The 22168-nt window shown below is 33.0% G+C and overlaps 1 protein-coding gene across 1 annotated transcript in view; it reads right to left on the bottom strand.

Moving 5' to 3' along the window:
* LOC112639109 (neurotrimin-like) overlaps nucleotides 1-22168 on the bottom strand; it is a 216624-nt gene that overhangs the window by 18189 nt on the left and 176267 nt on the right. The window contains exons 3-6 of the mRNA XM_025412044.1: nucleotides 17919-18126; nucleotides 17279-17437; nucleotides 8891-9019; nucleotides 8615-8749 (exon numbers count right to left, since the gene is read on the bottom strand). Coding sequence (XP_025267829.1) covers nucleotides 8615-8749; nucleotides 8891-9019; nucleotides 17279-17437; nucleotides 17919-18126 — 631 coding nt within the window. The remainder of the gene's footprint in view (nucleotides 1-8614; nucleotides 8750-8890; nucleotides 9020-17278; nucleotides 17438-17918; nucleotides 18127-22168) is intronic.

Below are 22168 nucleotides of genomic sequence, written 5' to 3'. Positions count from 1 at the left end.
TCAAATTAAAAGAATATTATTATTGCAAAAATCAGCAGACTGAAAATCGTCATCAAAAGTTACATCGAAGATTCGCATAAGTAAGAAACGCTGACAGTAATAGACAAACGCACGTTTCGAACCTTTACCGGTTCATTTTCAATGTCAAATTATAAACAATTATAGAAAAATCATAATACAAAGTCAAGCAGTAATGTCGCAGATAAACAAATAAATTCAAATGTAACCGACGCAACGTATCTCTCAACAAAACCGTTCAATTATATGTACATAATACAGATGTTATACAAAATCGATGTAACTTTTGATGACGACATTCAGTCTACTGATTTTTGCAATAATAATATTCTTTTAATTTGATTATAATTTTTACATTTACGATCTACATCCATGCAATTATTCGATTCATTACGATTTCACGCTGATAAGTCAATTTAATATATTTTTGCTACGTTCAACTTGGCGCAGTGGTTATTGCCTTTGTATTTTTAATTTAATTTTTAATTGTTATCTTCAACCACTCTTTTTATAATTTTAATAAACATAAATATTTTATGATAAAAAACTTAACATATAAATATTAAAAAGAATAATTATTTTTTTGTACTTGCAAGCTAAAGTAATAACAGTAACGCGGGATGCGTACGAAATTGCGCGAAAATAAATGAAAAGCAAATTTTATTTAATATTGCACAAAATGTACAAGAATACATTTACATAATATAAGAGGATTTATTCGCAAAAGCGCTGCAAATCTTTTGTTAAAAGCTTCCCATTAAAATTCCACAGCGCACAAAGATATTCTTGTCAAGATTTTTAATTTTAATTCATTAAGTCTCCGAAATGTAATTAACGCTGCAAAATGAAATCTCCCGAGAAAGAGACAGAGAGAAAGAGGGAGAAATTATACCTGAAACTGTCACGGGAGTACAACGATAACGCGGAAACGCGTTCCTTTAAAAGCAAACCGCACATAGTTCGGCGACGAATGCACGGGCATAAAAAATATAATGAGTTTAACACCGACAGATCTAATTTGATACACATAAATACGCGCGCGTGGAGCGGCGAAACGTTAAATATCGTGTAATTGCTAACCGTCGGGGACTCTATGTTGAAAATAAATCGGAGCTCCGACTCGGAGCGTAATGCGTGTTTGCCCACTGACAGATTATGTTTTCCAAAGGCTCTGATTTACGGCGTAATCCTCTTGTCAACGAGCTGGCGGTCTCGAATTCCCAATCACCCCACCCATCCTTGAACGACTCTAAATTTATACGATAAATTTATTGCCTCGTGTTTTCGATTAAAAAAAAAAATATTCGGAATTTTCGCAACAATTATCGAGCGCAACAGCGTTTTCTCTTAATTATTACACGATATATCGGAGAAATTGTTTAAGATAAGACTGTTTTATGCTTAATCATGAAAGTAAAAAAAAACGATTTTTATGTTTTTACATTTTCTTGGAGAATATCATATCGAAAATATTTCCTAAAAGTTTCAAATTAATCGGATGCAAATTGACAGTTATAAGTGTATGTTTTATGAAGCGCCAGAATGTATAACATTGTTTAAACATGATTATAAAGTTTCAGCTTTGATATTTTTTGAGGACTATCAAGCCAATATATAAAGATTTAAATAAACTAAAATTATATGGGCCCGGAATAGATGAGTCTGTGTAAATGAGAAAATCTGCATTTTTATTTAAAACTAAATTTGACACAAATCATAAACGCGTTTTTCTCGAAATCACTTTTTCAAAGTCGGTGAACAAGATATTTCGAAAACCGTTACACCGATTTGCTTGAAATTTTACAGGCTTCTTCCACATATAAAAACCTAATAGGTGAATGAAGGATTTTGTTTTTTAATAAATACTTTTTTTTTACTTAATAAAAAATAAATAATTTTTAAGGAAAAGAATATCTTAGTGTCAAATTAACTGCCATTTTGTCTCAAAACAATTTTTCAATTAATCCTTCGTCCATCTACTAGACAATTTCATACATTAACTATAATTTATCGAATTTTTGATATCAGACGAATCAGCTTCGAATAGCACTACTCACCGCGCAGCGTTTTTAAAAAAAACAATATCCGGGAGAATAGTTATAACTTTTACACTTTTCAATATTTTATTTAAAAAAAATATAATAACATCCTTAATATTTGTACTGTTGAATAAAAATTTATTTGTAAAAAGAAACCATTACATTTTTCAAAAAAAAATATCCAAACATCATACTTTTTTCGGTTTGCTGATTAGGCATAATCCCTTAAGGATGTATTGGCGATATATTACAATCAATGAGATCGCCGTGAATTTTTAATTTAACATTCTTAATAACATTCTAAATCGTCATGAATTATTTCAAATTTTTTTACTTGCTCCTTTAAAAATTATTAATTTTTGAATTTTGCGATTTTAGGATCTTATATAAACGTTCAAGAGACAGGTAAAAATTATTCGCAAACTATAAAAAAACAATAATAAAAATTTCATTTTGTATATTATATTCTTCATACATGTAAAAATATTCCCACAAAGTTTTCCAACGTTTTACTTGCTCGTTTTGAAATTATTATTAAAAAATAACTGTGATTATCGATTTGACGCAATATTGATGATAAAACATTGCAACATTTTCTTGAAAATTAAGACCTATTTATATTAAAGAATACTTTGAAGTATGATTTCGTGATTTAAAAAAAATTTTTGATCAATTAAAATTCGTATTCTGCCCAACTTAAATTTTTTGATACTTTGGATTAACTTTTGAGACAGACGGTCCGTCCGATACATCCTTAATTAGAATTCTGGTAGAGTCAACCAGTATGTCTGTTGGAAAATGAACGAACCAGAATTCTTGTAGGAATTACCAGATGAATCTGATTAATTTTTTCCTGTTAATCAAATTTACTGGATAATAATACTAAACTCACCAGCACGTCTAACTCTCCAAGTCGTCTAAGATTTTTTATTAACTTTTGAAACAGACGATCCGTCCAATACATCCTTAAGGTAATAGTATTTTATAATTTTAGTTAGAGGCTATAAAGGCGTTGATAGATTATGTAATGTATAAACAATAAAGATTTGCTTTCTCTTCACATATCTGAAGCATTGCCATGCTGCAACGCGTACGATATCGCGAAATGGCTACTTTCATTATATGACTCTACTACAGGGGCATAATAGAATTGTACTTTTCGCCGCGTTTTACGACTCTAGTTGCCGTCACGTGAAAACGAACGATGCGATATCTCTACGTAACCATTTCCGTCGATTGAGCTGCGTGACTGGAAACGCTCGGCAAAACTTAGAATTTGCGCTAAGTTCGCGAGCAAGAAAATTCATGAATTTCCCGACTCGCCAGATATTCTCATAAAGCTTTATAAGCACAAAGCAACGCCATTCTTCCGGGGAGGGGAATAAAAAAATTTCAATTCACGCTGATAAAACTTTTCTGCTTTACCGGAAATTTGAATGCCCAACTTTAGTCGGATTCTCACGGTGTAATTTTGAATCGCGATTTTTCTATAATCGCGGCGCATCTCACGACGGCTTCCTACGCGAATCGTATTTTCACAGACAAATGCAAACCGCATATTACTACTTTATGAATATATATTGAATTCATTTTTTGTCGCATGTATATTTTTTTATTTATTTCTATTTGAAGTAAACATCTATATACACGCATATTTATCCCAAATACAAATATAAAAAAATAAACAGATACACATCGTTTCCATCGTATTGATAAAAGGGGTAACTGCGAAACGGTTAAGAGTCTTATTGCCAAATTTTTTTCCCGCAAAAATGCATGCTCTAAATAACAATTTTGTGAAGCGAATATTCGGGGAATCGATTTGAAAATTCGCGTATGGTTTTGGGTTCACGCTATTCATCGCGTTACCCGACGAATGGTCGATTCGATGCCGAAAATCGCTGCACACATAGATGCGGCGGCGGTCCGCGCTACCGATATCTGATCGTGCGTGGGTCACGCGCGCTGAATTCGCATTAGCGGGCGGCGCATATCCGCGGAACGTTAAATCGTAAAGCATGTCGTAACTATAACACCGAAACACCGGGGGGCATGTGCGGTTGACACGGGGAATATAATGCGAGATAACTTGACAGTTAACCCATTCGTAATTCGCATGCTTTCCATCCGGGCTGCGGGTGCGGAACCTCGCCAGATAAGCCGTGAAACGCGTTCGTCGCGCCTTCGGTTTTATCGGATTTTCATTCCACTCGGATTGAAAGTCGCGCTAAGCCGCGCGGAAAACGCAGACCGATTTTTGAGTATTTTTTTACAATTATACACTGAGAAAAATCATTTGATTGTACCAAGACGTAGATGATTGAAGGCATTTTGGTTAAATCAAACAAGAATTTCTAGTTATCATGATAAGACTCGATTTTTTATAACTAAAACGTTTAACAGATTTCACTATAAGGATTTGATTAGTATTTTCTGATTGGATCTAGAAAATTTCATGTTACATTAATTTCTTTGCTTGCCGTTCTTAACTTAATCCGTATTCAATATTTGCCATGAAATGTATATAAAGAACTAGTATTAACATTAAATCCAAAGTATCTATTTTTTTTCTTACGAGCAGTAGTGCCAGAAAGAGCTAGCTCTCGGATTGTATGTGTTTGAGCTGCATCCTCTTCTTGCATCTTTGTTTATCGATTTAATTTCTAACAAACTGAATTTCAAATAATTTATTCAATAATCTGGATTGAATTTATCCAATAATCGTGTTGCAATTCAGAATATTAAACAAACTTTTGAGATTAGATGAAAAAAATTTTAGACGACTCGGTGCTGGAGAGTTTAGTATTATTAACCAGAAAATTTGGTAAATTTGGTAAACAGGAAGAAATTAATCAGATTCATCTCGTAATTCCTACAAGAATTCTGGTTCGTCCATTTTTCAACAGACATACTGGTTGACTCTACCAGAATTCTAATTAAGGATGTATCTGTCTCAAAAGTTAATCCAAAGTATCAAAAAATTAAAGTTGGGCAGAATACGAATTATAATTGATCAAAAATTTTTTTAAAATCAGGAAATCATACTTCAAAGTATTCTTTAATATAAATAGGTCTTAATTTCGAAGAAAATGTTGCCACGTTTTATCATCAATATTGCGTCAAACCGATAATCACAGTTATTTTTTAATAATAATTTCAAAATGAGCAAGTAAATCGTTTTCAAACTTTGTGGGAACATTTTTACATGTATGAAGAATATAATATTACAAAATGAAATTTTTATCATTGTTTCTTTATAGTTTGTGAATAATTTATTACCTGTCTCTTGAATATTTACATAAGATCCTATGTTAAAATCGCAAAATTCAAAAATTAATAACTTTTAAAGGAGCAAGTAAAAAAATTTGAAATAATTCATGACGATTTAGAATGTTATTAAGAATATTAAATTAAAAATTCACGACGATCTCATTGATTGTAATATATCTCCAATACATCCTTAATGCAACCATATTTTTTCTCAGTGATACAATCGCTACTCACGCATGGTCGTGGAAATTCCTTCGTAGCCTGAAATTATGATTAAAATTTTAACTTCCGACTTACTTTTACCTTCCGACCACGAGTTATCCACAATGATTACAAAAGACTTGAGACTCGCCTAATTGCAACTGTCATCAAAGTGCATTCTATTCTCCAGAGGAGGGGTTCAGGTCAGCTTAATCGTCAGCGATATCGCCGTCATGTGTTAAAAAGCGTTCATCGTTTGTATCGTCGCTCCGCGATAAAAGGTGACATATCCATAAGTCACATCCGCGATCGTTGTTAACGTGGTTTATATAGGTTCAGATTCCGTCATGCAGATAAGCGAGGGCCATTCGGCCGCGCGACAGAAAGCCGGCGATTTCATTCCCCAAAAACCAGCCTGTGAAATAAAAATCTGGGACGCCCGGACAAACAAAGATTAATCTTCCCTCCCGCCGTCTCCCCTCTTCCCCCCTACCCCCCTTCCACCCCCACCCACCCCCCCTCGGCGTCGCAAATGGAAATCGTACCGGGCCATCGATCACCCGGTAGCAAAACGCCAGCGAGGGCCGCGTGTCAGGAGCTGCAGGTGCGCCGGCAGAAGCGATCCGAAATTAACCTAATTAGCCGCACGATTAGCAGCTGCAGACGCGGGCGTCCGCGCCATCGCCGTCGCCGTCGCCCGTTCTTACTCCCGCATATCCCGCCAACGAGGAACGGAATTCGGCCGCGTGCATTAATGGATCCGAAGGCACATTACTCCGTTACGCTCGCTATCCGACGCGAGCGGCAGCCGTGTCATGTCTAATTATCCGAAATAATTATGCGTGTACCGCCCAAGCGCGCCGCTTTTCGGTAAAGCGCCGCCACCGATGCATCGTGCATTGTCAGATCCGATTTGCCGCGTCTCACTTGCCATAGACGGCTCTGTGTGTGTGTGTGTGTGTGTGTGAGAGTGTCTGCGGGCGATGCAAACATTGTTTCCCGCCTCCGACCAAAAATTGTTCATTGATGATTCCATTGTTCCGTACTTTGCATAAGTGGATCATCGGTCTTTCGAATGGAATCGATTATAATGTATTATTACTGATAAGTAATGCTCTCAAAAAGTGAATCAGTGTATTATCATTGAAAAACATTAAATAGTCACTGATTACAGCAGTTATTAAGTACAGCATTGTAAATCAGTGATATTTTATTGAAAGAATCAGTTAATAATTTTGACTGTTTCAATCAGTAATATTTCTTTCGTTATTGTCAGTAATATTAAACTATAATTCATTTCTCTATCTATTTCATATAAAATTAAAAATTTTATTTATATTTACTAAATATTTATTATATTAAAAATTTTATTTTATTTATATTACATGCATATTGAACTTGTTATTTTAAGTGGATGACGAACAAATAATTTTTATTAAGTCGCCAGACATTTATTTGTCCGACTTACAAAGATCGATTTAATATCTGAAGTCTCTCTATTGAGATTGTATCAGAAATTAAATCGAAGTAATATTACTTCTAATTTTAAATGTCGCTCTTTTGCAAAATTTATATAATTCTTATAACTAAAATTAAATACGAGAGAGATAGTAGCGATTGTAACGGTAAATGAACGAATTAGCGATTACTGGTTTTACAGTAAAATTTACTGATTTTACAGTGAATTTTATTTTAACTGACCATAATCAGTGATATATAAAATGCAATAACAAAAAAATAAGCGTTTCCATTAAAAATCAGTAAAATACTCACTGATTCTCATTGAAATATTATTTTACTGTTTAAATTAGTGATATTTTCGCTGATTCACTTTTAGAGAGTGGATTCAGTTATAAATATAGCGTTAAATCTCATGAAGGAAAATCCATTAGCGATGGCGATTGACTCTTTGAAATCTTATTGTCTTTTCTTCAGGAATAATCAGGGGAACATAAGACGAAGGAACAAAGTGTGTTTTCACTAAAGGCTTGTAAAATACTCACTGATCTTCGGTAAAATCTCGTCACTATTTTAATCGACATGACATTTTCACTGATTTATTTTAAGACTTCGGAGAGAGAAATATTCAATGCTCGTTAAAATCACTTTGCAGCTATCTCTTTCAGAGAAGATATCGAAGGCAAATCGTTCATTAGAATATTGACCGTTCATTAGAATATAAACCGAAATAATATATATTTCTTTTCTTCTTGAATAATTTCCAAAGTATTTTAAAAAAACAAAATTCAGACTCTTTTTATCTCCTGTGTTTGGCAAATAACTCTATCAGGTGTTAACCGCTTATAGCGGCCTTTTACATGGGCATAAATGGATTCGATTAGCAAGCCGGACTATGTATTGCCGGCCAGTAAAGTATGGTTAAATATGTCGCTGAAGTGGAGTTCGATTACCATTCGTTAAATTATGGCACGTTGCACGTGTGGAAGTGGCAATCTATAGACCAATTGTTATTGCTGCTACTGTCGCAATTATTATCGCCGATGTTAAAAGAGTTGCCATTGTCATAGATCGAATTAATGTCGCCATTGCTGGCAGACGCTCTGCAATTACCGTTGCACGTATAATTCCGGTCGATTCGGGAGTTCGTTTCTATTTCGAATGATATCCACATGAAAACTTTCAAAGTTCGAAGCAATAATAATATAAATTTATATAAAATTTTATTACAATTTTTAAATTTTTATTACAATTTTTTAAAAATCAATATATTACAAGTAAAAAATAAATATAATACAGCAATAATATTGCTTATAAATATAATAATAATAAATATAATAATAAATAATAATAATAAAAAATAATAAATATAATATAGAAATATTATTGCTATATTATATTTATTATTTTTTATTATTATTATTTATTATTATATTTATTATTATTATATTTATAAGCAATATTATTGCTGTATTATATTTATTTTTTACTTGTAATATATTGATTTTTAAAAAATTGTAATAAAAATTTAAAAATTGTAATAAAATTTTAATACACGCGAATTCTTATTTCTTTAATGAATAATGCATTTTTATCGAGATAAGTTGCTTCGTATAAACATAACGTACCGTTTGCTATAATGACGTTCTCTCGTGTCCAATAATTGATGGATTTGGGGAATGCCTCGGAATGACACTCTAACGTCATTTGCTGTCCCTCTTGAGCACCTACTAATTGATTCTGGATCCAAATCATTGGAGTAACTGTTAACATTAAGACACACGTTAAAGAAGAATAATACAGTTGTTTTTACATATTATATTAAGCATTTATTTTATATTAAATTAGTGCAAACGTACTAATGTATTAAAATGTTATAAAACATTCTTGAGTGAATTACTTACAATGTACAACAAGCATAATTCTCTTGCTGACTGTTGGCGGTACGCCATTAGACGCAATACAAAGATACGCTCCCATTTGCAACCTATTCACCTTCGTAATATTGAAGACCGGCCCTTCAATACTGGCAACTGTGGCATATAATTAATCATTAAATCATTTATTCATAAAGTCAGTACATATAGTCATATTATAATATTAATATTAATATTAATTAATATTAATATTATTATAATATTAATTAGAACTTTTACGAAAGAGATATTACATGCATCATATATTATTATATTTAAATTAAATATTATAAAATATTATAATATCTCTTCACGGTTATAAAATAGATTTATTTCCACTCTCTAAAAGTGAATCAGTGAAAATATCACTAATTTAAACAGTAAAATAAGGTTTCACTGAGAATCAGTGAGTATTTTACTGATCTTCAGTAGAAACGCTTATTTTTTTGTTATTTTATTTTATATCTCACTGATTATGGTCAGTTAAAATAAAATTCACTGTAAAATCAGTAAATTTTACTGTAAAACCAGTAATCGCTAGTTCATTCATTTACCGCTACAACCGCTATCTTTCTCATATTTAATTTTAGTTATAAGAATTATATAAATTTTGCAAAGAGCGACATTTAAAATTAGAAGTATTACTTCGATTTAATTTCTGATACAATCTCAATAGAGAGGCTTCAGATATTAAATCGATCTTTGTAAGTCGGACAAATAAATGTCTGGCAACTCAATAAAAATTATTTGTCCGTTATCTATTTAAAATAAAAAGTTCAATATGCATGTAATATAAATAAAATAAAATTTTTAATATAATAAATATTTAGTAAATATAAACAAATTTTTAATTTTACATGAAATAGATAGAGAGATGAAGTATGATGTAGTTTAATTACTGACAATAACGAAAGAAATATTACTGATTTGAGAAATATTACTGAGTGAAACAGTCAAAATTATTAACTGATTCTTTCAATAAAATATCACTGATTTACAGTGCTGTATTTATAACTGCTGTAATCAGTGACTATTTACTGTTTTTCAGTGATAATACATTGATTCACTTTTAAAGAGCAGTCTTGATGATTTATTTGTGTATCTATAAATTGCATTTGGAGTCTAAGTCGCGCGAATCTCGGAACATAAATTCAATGTACCAGCAAGAAATTTTCATCAATTTCGACAAAAACTCCGCAATCAGGATTCGAATTAATATACGTCGCCTGCACGTGGGATTGTATTTCTCTGCGTTACCGATACTAATCACCGCGCCATTGTTTTTATTCCGTAGTCTAATCTCCGTTAACATTGAACGTCTCGTACAAGTTATTCGCAAAACCCGTCTTGCACCCTAGGCGGTGAAACACTTGTCCGTGATTTCTTGCTAGTGTATGTCTTACTCGAATTCTCAGTTGCGAATATTACGGGTGTATGTACTTGGTAGCGTACCAAGTAACTCTTAACTCTATTATGCTCTCTTACGCGATAAGATATACATTTACGGTGCAATTAGAACAATTGAAACTTTATGTATCTTTTCAAGTACGCCCACTTTATATTCATTTTACGGGTACAATTTATAATTGTATCAAACAATATTGCTCAATAATCGCGAAATAAATTCAATTCAAGTCTTTTCTCTAACAACAGTCTATGCCAATGTTGCATAGCGATAAATTTAGTGCTTTTTTCGACCATATAAAACGTATAACTGTGTTTATTAATATCAAACATTTTATTCGTAGTTTAGTAGCTCGCATGTAAACGTGAAATAATAAGAGAACACGTGTCATGTAAAATCCAGGAAAATTCGTAAATCGCAAAGCTAACGTATGTAGATTAGAGAGTGGCACGCGAGGCGCAAAATGTCCGCCATAAAATTTGGAACTTAAGGAATACCACCGCGCCTGGGAGACGTCACGCCTTGTACTGCAACTCGTCCACTTGCATTTCTTAAGTTTTAAGACGAATACGAGGGTTCTCCGTTACGGTTGCAGCCTTGGCACTGAACACATCCGTGGCTTAAAACTCGCTTGTTATTCTTAACTTTCATGTTCTTACGCTTCATGTCTAGCTGGTGCGAAATATATCTAGATAAACTGTCGCACTAAATCTTCAAAAAGTTGTACGTCCCTGTTTCAAACGATATTTACCATCTACGAGCTACACCCTCTAAAAGTGTATCAGTGAAAATATCATTAATTTAAACAGTAAAATAAGATTTCACTGAGAATCAGTGAGTATTTTACTGATCTTCGCGTGAAAACGCTTATTTTTTTGTTATTTTATCTTATATCTGATTATGGTCAGTTAAAATAAAATTCACTGTAAAATCAATAAATTTTATTGTAAAACCAGTAATCGCTAGTTCATTCATTTACCGCTACGATCGCTATCTCTCTCGTATTTAATTTTAGTTATAAGAATTATATAAATTTTGCGAAGAGCGACATTTAAAATTAGAAGTATTACTTCGATTTAATTTCTGATACAATCTCAATAGAGAGGCTTCAGATATTAAATTGATATTTATAAGTCGGACAAATAAATGTCTGGCGACTTGATAAAAATTATTTGTTCGTTATCTATTTAAAATAACAAGTTCAATATGCATATAATATAAATAAAATAAAATTTTTAATATAATAAATATTTAGTAAATATAAATAAAATTTTTAATTTTACATGAAATAGATAGAGAGATGAATTATAGTTTAATATTATTGACAATAGCGAAAGGAATATTACTGATTTTGAGAAATATTACTGATTGAAACAGTTAAAATTATTAACTGATTCTTTCAATAAAATATCACTGATTTACAGTGCTGTACTTATCGCTATCTCTCTCGTATGTAATTTTAGTTATAAGAATTATATAAATTTTGCAAAGAGCGACATTTAAAATTAGAAGTATTACTTCGATTTAATTTCTGATACAATCTCAATAGAGAGGCTCAGATATTAAATTGATATTTATAAGTCGGACAAATAAATGTCTGGCGATTTAATAAAAATTATTTGTTCGTTATCTATTTAAAATAACAAGTTCAATATGCATATAATATAAATAAAATAAAATTTTTAATATAATAAATATTTAGTAAATATAAATAAAATTTTTAATTTTATATGAAATAGATAGAGAGATGAATTATAGTTTAATATTATTGACAATAGCGAAAGGAATATTACTGATATTGAGAAATATTACTGATTGAAACAGTCAAAATTATTAACTGATTCTTTCAATAAAATATCACTGATTTACAGTGCTGTACTTATAACTGCTGTAATCAGTGATTATTGTTTTTCAGTGATAATACACTGATTCGCTTTTAGAGAGCAAGATGCAGAAACATTAATTCTACAGCGAAGCGTGTTTATTTTAACACTAGAAGCCAAAAGCGTGATGTATCCAGAGAAAATGAATTTTCTAGTCGTTGAGGAGCGAATACTTCGTCGGCTCCATCGTTTAATCTTCGTGTAAGGTGATTTATGTTATTGAAATGCTTGCTGACTCAGCCTGAAATCACTTGCATACGAGATAAGCTGTTAACTAGCGGTCGGGTTGTGCAGGCTCTTTAGTTAATTAGTTGCGAGTGCCGATTTATACGCGAGCGTTCCTGCTGGTAAAGAAAAAAAAAAGGAGGGACGAAACGATAACGCCGACTACATTTAATAGACTTTACATTTCACATTTTCCATGTACCAGATTTTCAAATTAAGCTAACGCAGCTTTTTCGACTAATGAAGTAATTAAATCGGCCACAGTTTACCGTTCACTGTTGAATGTATTTCGCGACTTCCGCTACCTGCGCTACTTTAGTCCGGGGAATTACTCCGGAAGATATAAATTGTTACCTTCGGTAACATAAAATCGATTATACAGTCATAATATCCATGTAAATAGATGTCTAACGGTATTACGATAGTGGGCAATAATTCAGAGAATAATCTATAATGAATACACATGCGAATTAAATTTCTCGTAACTCGTGCTCTCTAAAAGTGAATCAGTGAAAATATCACTAATTTAAACAGTAAAATAAGATTTCAGTGAGAATCAGTGAGTATTTTACTGATCTTCAGTGGAAACGCTTATTTTTTTGTTTTTTTTTTATCCTATATCTCACTGATTATGATCAGTTAAAATAAAATTCACTGTAAAATCAGTAAATTTTACTGTAAAACCAGTAATCGCTAGTTCGTTCATTTACCGCTACAACCGCTATCTCTCTCGTATTTAATTTTTATAAGTTATAAGAATTTTATAAGATTTTTATAAGTTATAAGAATTATATAAATTTTGCAAAGAGCGACATTTAAAATTAAAAGTATTACTTCGATTTAATTTCTGATGCAATCTCAATAGAGAGGCTTCAGATATTAAATTGATATTTATAAGTCGGACAAATAAATGTCTGGCGACTTAATGAAAATTATTTATTCGTTATTTATTTAAAATAACAAGTTCAATAGGCATGTAATATAAATAAAATAAAATTTTTAATAAATATTTTTTAATAAATATTTAGTAAATATAAACAAAATTTTTAATTTTACATAAAATAGATAAAGAGATGAATTATAGTTTAATTACTGACAATAACGAAAGGAATATTACTGATATATAGAGAAATATTACTGATTGAAACAGTCAAAATTATTAACTGATTCTTTCAATAAAATATCACACTGATTTACAGTGCTTATAACTGCTGTAATCAGTGACTATTTACTGTTTTTCAGTGATAATACACTGAATCACTTTTAGAGAGTGATATATCGTTGAAGCTGTTTTCCCCAGGGACAGTTTCGCAAACTTATTTCGTCATCGATAATCTCTGTTTCGAAAATCTCACAGACTGTAAATATTTATCGATACATAAATTACACGAAAGTATACGTATGCCGAGATAGTCCGATGATTCTGGCCAACTTTGGACGAAGCTAGAAAAGTGCAGACTGGAAATCCTATTGCGTTCGGACGGTACAAAGGTCCCCGAAACTTCGCACTACCTCGCAACCGGCGAAACTTTATTTTCCCACTAGTATTTGCGGACAGTTTCCGGCAAATAGGTTTGGCGGTTTATCCGGGGGTTTTGTCCACGCATACATGAACGAGAACAGAGTGTCCGTGATACACGAATGCGTGAGGGGTAGGGGGAGGGGGGAGGGGGGCGCGAAAGGAGCGAACGTTCACTCATGGGCGAAAAAGGTCGCCGAGAAGAACAAAAAGAGTTCGCGAGTGAAAAAGAATAGCAAAATGCGAGAAGTTGAAGCGCGTCGAGAAGGGTGGATTGTCGTGACTGTTCGTGATTGCCGTGAGAAAAAGAATAGGATAAAAGAAGGGACTTTCAGGAGTAAAAAAGGGTCGTGGAAATCGCGAGGCGAAGCCTGTAGGATGGAAAAGTATGCGAGAAGGAGAGGAAAGAATCCGTTAATTAAAGTATGGAGCACCAGAAACAATACCTGAACTGGTAAAGAAGTTAAAGCACGAGGGAAAGGGGAACCAAAATAAGACAGACGCGAGGATATTTGCGAACTAAAGAGGAACCGGGCACACGTTAAAGGTATCTCTGAAAAATCGAGAGGAAGAGAGAATACTGACTTTCGTTTAAGAAAATAAAAATGAAAGAGGATGGGGGCGTTCAAGTATAGAGTAAAGATTGAAATGGAAATAAACCGAGTACGCTGTAGACGTCCAACAGTTTTCATGGTCGCGAAAGAAGCGTACATGTTCGCAAGTTAAACAAAAAGATAGAAGAAACTCGCGAAGGAGAAACTTACTGCGTATTGACTAAAAAATCGAGAAAGTTAAAGAAGAGAAAAACCACATGTAAACAAAAAGATTATCATGATATTGAAAATGACTCTGGATCCTCGTGGAGGGAAGTCGAAAAGGAAATAAATGTGAATCAAACGAATAAATATTGACTTGTAAAATATGAGGTAAAGAAAAATCAAGAGAGAGAGAGAGAGAGAGAGAAAAGAAAATGTGGAATATTAAATAATATGATATAAACTTTCTCTCTAATAATAAACGTTACAATGGAAACAGTGTCAGATAAATGAAAACATAATAAATTTCTATAGCGGATCATTTAAAATGGTTGGCAGATGATGTTTAATGAAGCGCATGAATAAACTGCACGCGTAGCGGAATAAATGTTTTCTGTCAGCAAAACGACATTATGCAAAACGACGGTTCAATAATTTTCGGCGATAATAGAGATGATAAATAGATATTGTATCCACGTCAGCGAATCATTATGACACGCGGTGTATTTAAATGACATTAGTACGAATCTAAAACAGAATGAAAAATCGCTCATATTATTTGACAAATAATGTGAATAATAACGAGTTAATATTAACAATTATTAATAAGAGCATATAAATGGATACAAACGGCTGCGAGCTTTTTAGCGTAAAATCCATCTATATCTACATTCAAACTGAATTTCTCTTATGCTAGTGTATTCTTGGTAAATAGACGGAAACTAATATTTGTATGAGACGAATATTTCAACCGGTTAATTTAAAAAGAAAAATAAATGATATCGTTAAAAACACATACATTTATTCTTGCAAAAACAGGGTCAAACTGTAAAAAAAGAGGGGGCAAAATGGGGCAAAAGAATCGTCGTTTACTCTTATAAATTATCGCCGGGCTCCCTGCGCGGGGACAGGTGCATAAAATGCGCACAAAGGGGAGCAAATATTTAACGGAACTGCATAGAGAGGCGGAACAGCTCAATAAGTTTGAAAGACAAAAGGATGATAAATTGTTATTGTACCCGTGGAATAAAGTCGCCGCGTTGTTCGAACAGGTGCGAACGAGGAAGCTCGATTTTCCTTGACGTTATTGTGCGAGACGCATAAGGGCTGAAACGCATATTTCACTTTGACGTCACCGACACGGTCGCATCGGCAGCTTCGAATGCAATTGCATCACGCAACGTAGTCGGGTGAATAAAGTCCGAGAGGCGGAATGATAAATCGTCGTTTCCCCGCGTTGAGTGAATCCGGTGTTTCAGCTGTGCGCGAGCGGGCGAGGTCGCTTTTCCTATGAACGCCGCGGCGATTTTCAAGATGAGCGATGCGAATAAAATAAGTACGTCTATAAAGGGTGTCCCATTTTAATGTCCCACCCCAAATAACTTTCTTATTTTTGATTTTAGAAAAAGATGTTTCAGACAAAAGTTGTATGGTTTCTAGGGGGACATAAGATGGTGCCATTAGTTTGACCTCGAAGAGTCACATGAAGGTTACGGGAAGGTCATTTTGAATTTTTTAAACGGAACACCCTATATGTTTTTGCATATTCTTGTAGCTTATCTCGAGAGCTTTCCAAAACACTATAAATAAACATTTTTTCATCAAGTACTTTTTGAGTTATGAGGTTTGAAATCATTTCTTAATTTTACATAAACCATAAAATATCTTGTAAAATATTTTTCGATTATCTTACCTTAATACTTTTATGTATAAAATAATGAAAGGAATCGATTGGTGTAAAGGAAAAACATAGTTATTTTTAAGAAAAATATGTAATTATTAATTGCAAATTAAATATTTTTTTTTAAAACAACTATGTGTTTTCTTTACACCGATTGATTCCTCTCATTACTTTGTACATAAAAGTATTAAGGTAAGATAATCAAAAAATATTGTACAAGATATTTTATGGTTTATGTAAAATTAAGAAATGATTTCAAGCCTCATAACTCAAAAAGTACTTGATGAAAAAAATGTTTATTTATAGTATTTTGGAAAGCTCTCGAGATAAGCTACAAGAATATGCAAAAATATATAAGGTGTTCCATTTAAGAAATTCAAAATGACCTTCACGTAACCTTCATATGACTCTTCAAGGTCAAACTAATGGCACCATCTTATGTCCCCCTAGAAACTATACAACTTTTGTCTGAAACATCTTTTTCTAAAATTAAAAATAAGAAAGTTATTTGTGGTGAAACGTTAAAATGGGACACCCTGTATAGGAATAGTCGGCGGGGAATTTTCGCGCCACCTGACGCTTTACGTTGCGCAAATTATGGAAAATGGTCTGTAACGCCGAGGAATTGGACGAATATCGCGATCAATCGAACGGTTAAACTGGAAATTGCGGGAGCCGCGCAAATCACTGTCTGTTTTATCCGCGAAAATTGAATAAATGTCCCTTAAGAGAAATATCATTTTATGAGAGAATGGACAAAGAACGTATTCGAAAGGATATCATTATAAATACATTGACGTACAAAGCCACTTTGCTACAAAGAACCCAAAAGACAACGTCGCTAAGTTATTCCAGTAAACCATTAAGCTCTCTTTGTACATATAAAAGACAGCCTGTAAGTAGTTTACCTTCTTGACTGTTTCCTAGAATAATCAACTCGCCGTCCTCCCTTCTCCAGGTGATGTTTGGCGTCGGTGACCCTGTTGCTTCGCAACGCAGCGAAACGTTGCTACCCTCCCTTACCACCATGTCTGTACTCGTGGGATAATCCAAAATATCTGGCGGGACTGTCGAGCAAAAATTATTATTACGATTAGTTACAATTTTCATACATTTATTTGCTCGGAAGAAGAAAAATAATTTTGTAAAAATAATCGCGTAAAAATAATTTTGTAAAAATAATATAATAAATGGTAACGGTAGGGAAAAGGCACAAACGACGCGGAAGAATCAAGCAATATGCAAAAGGCAATACAGAGAAATCGATTGTCGATTTCTATTTCACGAGATACCGCGAATTCTCGATATTGTTCGGCGGTTTAAAGGTAACATATATACATGCGCCGCGGTTTCGAAAGCAATACCCAGAAGCGTACTTGATTCCGCCAGTCGTGTGCTCTACTCTCGAGCTCTACCTTCGAAATTGAACGCAAAAATTTTGCGGAAAATAAAGATTTTTTTCATCGAAACAAGGGCAGAGCAGACCTTCCGGAGTTTTGTTTTATCGCGGTATTAATTCGGAGCGCGAGGCACAACCTGCGGACGAACCTACAACCTCCAAATAACCAATCTGACTCTTCATCGGGTCAGTGTTTATCTGGCACATATAGTTCCCTCGGTCGTTCTCACGGACATCACGTATATGCAACAGCCATGTTTTGTGCTCGCTGTGCGTGACACCGATTCTGTGATTCTTCGTTATCACATGATTGGCTATCGTCAGGATGGTTTGCGTGTCCACCCGCAGCCATGCCACCTGAAACAGAAAGCCGGTATGCAGCTTCAATCGTCTGGAACCCATCCATCACCGGCGGCCTTTTGTTTTCCGACCGGTGTCATGTGACACCACGAAAACGCGTGTAATCCGTTACGCTACTATGGGGCAATTACAATTTTTCCATGCTGAAAAATCTTTCGAATCGTGAAAATTCATTTATCCTCTTTACTTTCGTAACGTTTATCTTTCTTCTCCGAATTTATAATGGAACGTATAGTTTAAGGATGTATCGGACGGATCGTCTGTTTCAAAAGTTAATCCAAAGTATCAAAAAATTAAAGTTGGACAGAATACGAATTCTAATTGATCAAAAATTTTTTTAAAATCACGAAATCATACTTCAAAGTATTCTTTAATATAAATAGGTCTTAATTTCTCCAAGAAAATGTTGCCACGTTTTATCATCAATATTGCGTCAAACCGATAATCACAGTTATGTTTTAATAATAATTTCAAAACGAGCAAGTAAATCGTTTGAAAACTTTGTGGAAACATTTTTACATGTATGAAGAATATAATATTACAAAATGAAATTTTTGTCATTGTTTTTTTTATAGTTTGTGAATAATTTATTACCTGTCTCTTGAACGTTTACATAAGATCCTATGTTAAAATCGCAAAATTCAAAAATTAATAACTTTTAAAGGAGCAAATAAAAAAATTTGAAATAATTCATGACGATTTAGACTGTTATTAAGAATCTTAAATTAAAAATTCACGGCAATCTCATTGATTGTAATATATCTCCAATACATCCTTAATAGATTTTACTATAAGGATTTGATTAGTATCTTCTGGTTGGATCTATAAATTTTCTTGTTACATTAATTTCTTTGCTTGCCACTAGGCCACTCTTAACTTAACTCGTACTCAATATTTGCCATGAAATGTATATAAATAACTAGTATTAACATTAAATTCAAAGCATATTTTTTTTCTCTTACGAGCAACAATGCCAGAAAGAGGACGCTAGCTCTCTGATTGTGTGTGTTTGAGCTGCATCCTCTTCTTGCATCACTGTTTAACAGTTTAATTTCTAACAAACTGAACTTAAAATAATTTATTTAATAATCTTGATTGATTTTATGCAATAATCGTGTTGGAATTCAGAATATTAAACAGACTTTTGAGATTAGATAGGAAAAAATTTTAGACGACTTGGTGCTGGTGAGTTTAGTATTATTATCCAGCAAATTTGATAAAATTAACAGGAAAAAATTAATCGGATTCATCTGGTAATTCCTACAAGAATTCTGGTTCGTCCATTTTCCAACAGACATACTGGTTGACTCTACCAGAATTCTAATTAAGGATGTATCGAACGGACCGTCTGTCTCAAAAGTTAATCCAAAGTATCAAAAAATTTAAGTTGGGCAGAATACGAATTCAAATTGATCAAAAATTTTTTAAAAATCACGAAATCATACTTCAAAGTATTCTTTAATATAAATAGGTCTTAATTTTCAAGAAAATGTTGCCACGTTTTATAATCAATATTGCGTCAAATCGATAATCACAGTTATTTTTTAATAATAATTTCAAAACGAGCAAGTAAATCAATTTCAAACTTTGTGGAAACATTTTTACATGTATGAAGAATATAATATTACAAAATGAAATTTTTATCATTGTTTTTTTATAGTTTGTGAATAATTTATTACCTGTCTCTTGAACGTTTACATAAGATCCTATGTTAAAATCGCAAAATTCAAAAATTAATAACTTTTAAAGGAACAAGTAAAAAAATTTGAAATAATTCATGACGATTTAGAATGTTATTAAGAATGTTAATTAAGAAATTCACGGCGATCTCATTGATTGTAATATATCTCCAATACATCCTTAAATCAGAATGCAATTAAAATTTTAAAAAATGTTTGCTCGAGGTAAAGATTAGCTTCATCTATTTATGCTAAATATCGGTTTAAAGTCCTCTTACACTCTGATAACTGTATATAATATATGTAAATGCGCAATTTACCGAGTAATAGGGCAAACGAGAAGGAAACGGGAGGAGAAAGGAGACCCTTGCTAGAAACTAGGACGGGAATGCAAACGTCAAGAAATGATAGGATTTTAAAATTTGATTATTCATACGTGTGTTTCAGGGAGGATAATAAAATACATTTTGATCCAATAAAGTAGGATCAACTAATGTGGTAGTGTGGAAATCGGCTACTCTATCTACAAACCGTAGTCGGACATTGTTACCATTCAAACGTTTCTGCATAGCCGGTTATTGTGAAGCGTACGACAATCGGTAAATGCGGCTTTGTTGGCATTGAATTGCGGACCCAGCAGGCTTAGAAGCTACCTATTGATGGATGACGTAATGACTTTAATGACAAAGCGTCATTGGATCCTCAAATCCAACGAGTTTCCATCGGATGAGTCCTACCATCAAGCACTTTGTCGACCTACAATTGCACGTGCATTTTGCATTAAGCTAGAATTGTCGTATGTACAAAGACGATTCAGCATGTGTTGCATTTATTTAGATAACAGTGTTTGATTCTATTCTAAATAGAGAGAGGGTATTTTATTTTTTTTCTGTATTTTTTATATATAAATTTGAATATTTTTACAAATATATATTGATACAAGAGGTACTTCAAGTTTTTCAACAGAAACATAAAAGAGAATCAGAAAAATTTTATAGTTAGTTAATAAAACACGACGAGTTTGGGATATAAAATGTCCAAGTGTTCCATAAGTATATCGTACAATCTGCAAACTTACGCTTGGCGTCTTGCCACCGATCAGAATTTATGTCAGCTGTTCGAGAAGGGTATCGAGAGGAACAAAACAACGTATGTTTGATAGAAGAGCAATAAATTTTCTACGTAAAAGTGCAAAGAGAATCATTGGAAGGAAATCGTGAAAAACGCGACAGAGAAAAACCTTTTCTCGTTAAAACTGACTAGGACTTTATATATGTATACACAACGATTACACAGGCCTGCAAAAAAGGGGATCAAAATTTCTTTTTAAGATGCAATAGTGATTTTTGACGTAATTTTGTGCGCTGAATCGGAATCTGGCCGCCGAATTTGCGTAGCACGTCAGGTTTTTGAGTTATTTGTAATTGAATAGCCCAAAAATCGCTATTTTGGCCAATTTCATGAATTTATTGTGAGTAAACGAAATTTTTTGAAATATTTCTGTCAATGGCATCGTATAGTACTCACTTTCATCTTTCGAATCCACTTTCGATTACCCTCCCCCGCCGCACGATTTTTTTTCGCTCAAATATACAAGTTATAAGACTGGTCATGCATAGGGATTTAATAAGCCATTCTAAATCAACCGTGCCACCTCTCTATCTCCCTACGAATCAAAATTAAAATAAAAATATACATTTTTAAATACCTTCTGTCACCTTTTAAAATTAAAAATGGCACATCCAATATGGCGAATAGAATCACAATAAAAAGGCATAAAATTTAGAAAAATTTATCAAAATATGTAACAACTGTATTAGACATTTCTTTATAATATTTTTTTGGCCAACCGAACCTGACATATGTCAGTCTTTTCAAATTTCAAGATCATGGATCTACCATACTGATGTCTATATAAATTTTCTTTAACATAAATTTTCTTACAACGTCATACTTATATATCTCAGCGAAAAAAAATCGTGCAGCGGTAATCGAAAGTGGATTTGAAAGGCGAAAGTGAGTATTATACGATGCCATTGGCGGAAATATTTCCAAAAATTTGGTTTCCCCACAATAAATTCATGAAAATGACCAAAATAGCGATTTTTGAGTCATTCAATTACATATAACTCAAAAACGTGACGTGACGCTACGCAAATTCGGCGGCCAGATTCGAATTCAGCTCACAAAAAATTTACGTCGGAAATCACTATTGCATCTTAAAAAAAAACCTCGCAGGTCTGTGTTATTCTATCTTGAAAAATAAAATTTCAAGCTTGTGTGTTCGAGCGATAGTTACCATAGATGATTCACCACCGATAGAAATGTTGTTCCGTCCTTTCCTGACTTACGAACCATCG

Source organism: Camponotus floridanus, unplaced genomic scaffold, assembly GCF_003227725.1.
Source record: "Camponotus floridanus strain SB8 unplaced genomic scaffold, Cflo_v7.5 scaffold47, whole genome shotgun sequence".
Lineage (NCBI taxonomy): Eukaryota > Metazoa > Arthropoda > Insecta > Hymenoptera > Formicidae > Camponotus > Camponotus floridanus.
The sequence above is the reverse complement of the archived record's forward strand: the minus strand, read 5'-3'. Positions and strand labels throughout refer to the sequence as shown.